We start from the raw sequence: 2,650 nt of genomic DNA on the forward strand, positions 1-2,650 counted from the left end.
TGCCCCAAGCAGCTCAACACGTGGGATTGTGCCGTTTTTTGTCTGCAGAACGCTGAGAATCTTGCAACCAACCGACCACCCCCCCAAAGCGTGAACGGTGCGACAAATAGGGTCCAACTCCAACAGGCGCTCCTGACATCATGGAATGCTGCCTTGCGTCCGAGCGAGGTAACGTCGGGCACCCACTTCTCGGCACCCCCACATGCTGGCACCCCAATTTAACAGACGTTGCCACACAACCCATCGACTTCAATTATCTATCTATTCTACCCACCACCAACCACAATACAGTCGTCAGCTTCACTAGGGTAATCAGAGTCGCTGGATTCAGCTGCCGTATCTACAACTTCGCCAGATTCTATTTGAGACCGTCGGATATCCTGGATGTTGGCGAACTTCGTGTTAGGGTCTATTTTGACAGCCTTCCGTTTCCTCTACCTTGAACTGTCAACCTGTGCTTACAGCAGCTTAATTTCCTACTTAGCAGCAGCCAGTTGGTAGGCCTTCTCCTTAAATCCTTTCTAGACCTTTCTAAACAACAGTTGCTGTATACTGTTACAACTATCTAGCTTACTAAACAACTGCAATTAATTATATAGATTAATAGTCTTTCTAGATGTTAACTATACTACAGTAGATGTAGTAGAAACCTAACTATTAGTCTAACTAGCAACCTAGCTAGCCTAGCTAGGCTGTCTAGCTGTTAACTACTTATTCCAGGCCCTATCTATCTATCTAGCTGGTGTTAATAGAGCCTAGAGGAGCAGGCAGCTTATTAGCAGCTTAGTAATACATATAGGCTACAGCCTAGTTGCTTTCTAGCTACTTTTAATATTCCATTTAGTTAGGGTATCTAGATAGGCCTTTTAGTAGCAGCCTAGAAAGTTCTGTTTGCCTATAATTATAGAATTATTCTATTAGGTAAGCTAGCCTAGCTCCTTTCTATAGGCTGTTTTAAGTAGGCTAAATACTAACTAATCTAGAGGCTAAAGGATGTATAAGGTATATAGTAGTAAAAAAAGTAGATAGATGTTGTTAGTATAGTATATCTATATAAAGTCTATTATCTTATAGCTACTATAGCCGTTAAGAATTAATAGTTTAGGCTTATCTATATTATCTTATATAGTCTAAGGGATAAAGACCTTCTACAGCTATTTAACTATAGTTATATTTATTATCTAGCTATTATCTATTAATATAAACTCCCAACTAGTATAAAGTTAAAGATCTAGAGGAAACTACTACTATTATACTAACTTACCCTTATATATAATAAGTAGCAGTAAGGAGCAGTAGTCTATAGAGATATACTTAATAATAGATACCTAAGCTTATAATTTAGGCTGCTTCTTCTATACTAACTTAATCTTAGAGGATCTAAGTACCAGCCTATTAGATCCCTTACCCTTAAGGATCCCTATCTTATCTATATTATATCTATTAGCTGGTTTAATAGCCTTAATCTCTAGAATAAAGAGATATCTAAACTAGTCTTAAAGAACCTTAGTAGAAGCTCTATTAATACGTCTAGAGTTAATTACTCTACTTCTTTAAGTTGAGATAGATAGGTTTCTTTTCTAGAATCTATCCATCTAGTTTTTTCTAAGTGGTTAGGTATCCCTATTAGCCTGTAAGATACACTTAGCGAATTCCTTAACTTGTTAATAGGTTGGTGTAAGCCTAAGTAAAGCCTGAATTCGTACCTATTCAGCCAGCTTGCTTTCTTAGCTTTAAGATAATTGCTAAAGATTAGTAAATGCTAGATCTTGTAGTTGAACACCTTTAATCCGGCTCTGAAGTGTTAATCGTGGTATCCCCTATTCTAGAGCTGCCTTCTTGATGGATTAACTGTTGGTAATAGCATCTAAGGCCTGGCTGACCTTATATTTGGTATATTAGCCTATTAGGCCTTTAAATAGACGTATAGAAAAGAAGAGGTTAATTGGATAAAAATCAGTAAAGTTGTGTAGATTAGATGTTGAGGGGTAGTTGTGGTGTTGAGGCATTTTTGGGGTGCCAGCATGTGGGGGTGCCGAGAAGTGGGTGCCCGACGTTACAGGCGTACACGCCACTTATAACAACATGTCTCCAGTCCCGGGCCCAGCATCTCAGGTGCCTCCGCCGGCGGCAACTCAAGCTTGCAAGCCTCACGGCTCCAGAGCAACGTGGGCTAGTTGACGAATACCTCTTCTCAAGCCTGCAGCAGCACGAAAGGGCAGAGATACGGTCCGCCCACCTCGTCAATCTCGGCAGCGTTATCGCAAGCCTGCATAAAATGCACCGCCAGGCACTTGCCAGCGCCATTGACGAGGAAGACGGCCATGATAAGGCTTTAGATGATGGGCGGCTGGCGAAGGCTGTGGCCAACTTCATTGAGCAGTACGATTCAATCGCACCACGCACGACCAGCGCCGAGAACCCGCGCCCCAAAGCGGCCGCCGCATTCCATGCCACTCTCTTATCCATCAGGATGTCTTCTGACAGTGCACTTTTATCCTGGGATCTTGCGAGGGAGGAGGCGCCAGACCAGATGAGCAGCGCCAACCGCCATCGGCTGGTTTGGTACAAGTATGCATTGTGCGAAGTGTTTCTGCTTACTCTTCACTATGCTGTGACCAAGTTTCGCCGTATACTTGACGAGGAGTAA

At 42.3% G+C, this 2,650-nt stretch overlaps 1 protein-coding gene across 1 annotated transcript; it reads left to right on the plus strand.

The window, feature by feature from the left end:
• Positions 1 to 2,278: 2,278 nt before the first annotated feature.
• EsH8_XIV_000034 (uncharacterized protein) lies at positions 2,279 to 2,650 on the plus strand (the record flags this gene model as incomplete). Its single annotated transcript, XM_083273895.1, has 1 exon — positions 2,279 to 2,650. The coding sequence occupies one exon, from the start codon at positions 2,279 to 2,281 to the stop codon at positions 2,648 to 2,650; it is 372 nt and encodes a 123-aa protein (XP_083120560.1).

Source organism: Colletotrichum jinshuiense, chromosome 14, assembly GCF_051148585.1.
Source record: "Colletotrichum jinshuiense chromosome 14, complete sequence".
Lineage (NCBI taxonomy): Eukaryota > Fungi > Ascomycota > Sordariomycetes > Glomerellales > Glomerellaceae > Colletotrichum > Colletotrichum jinshuiense.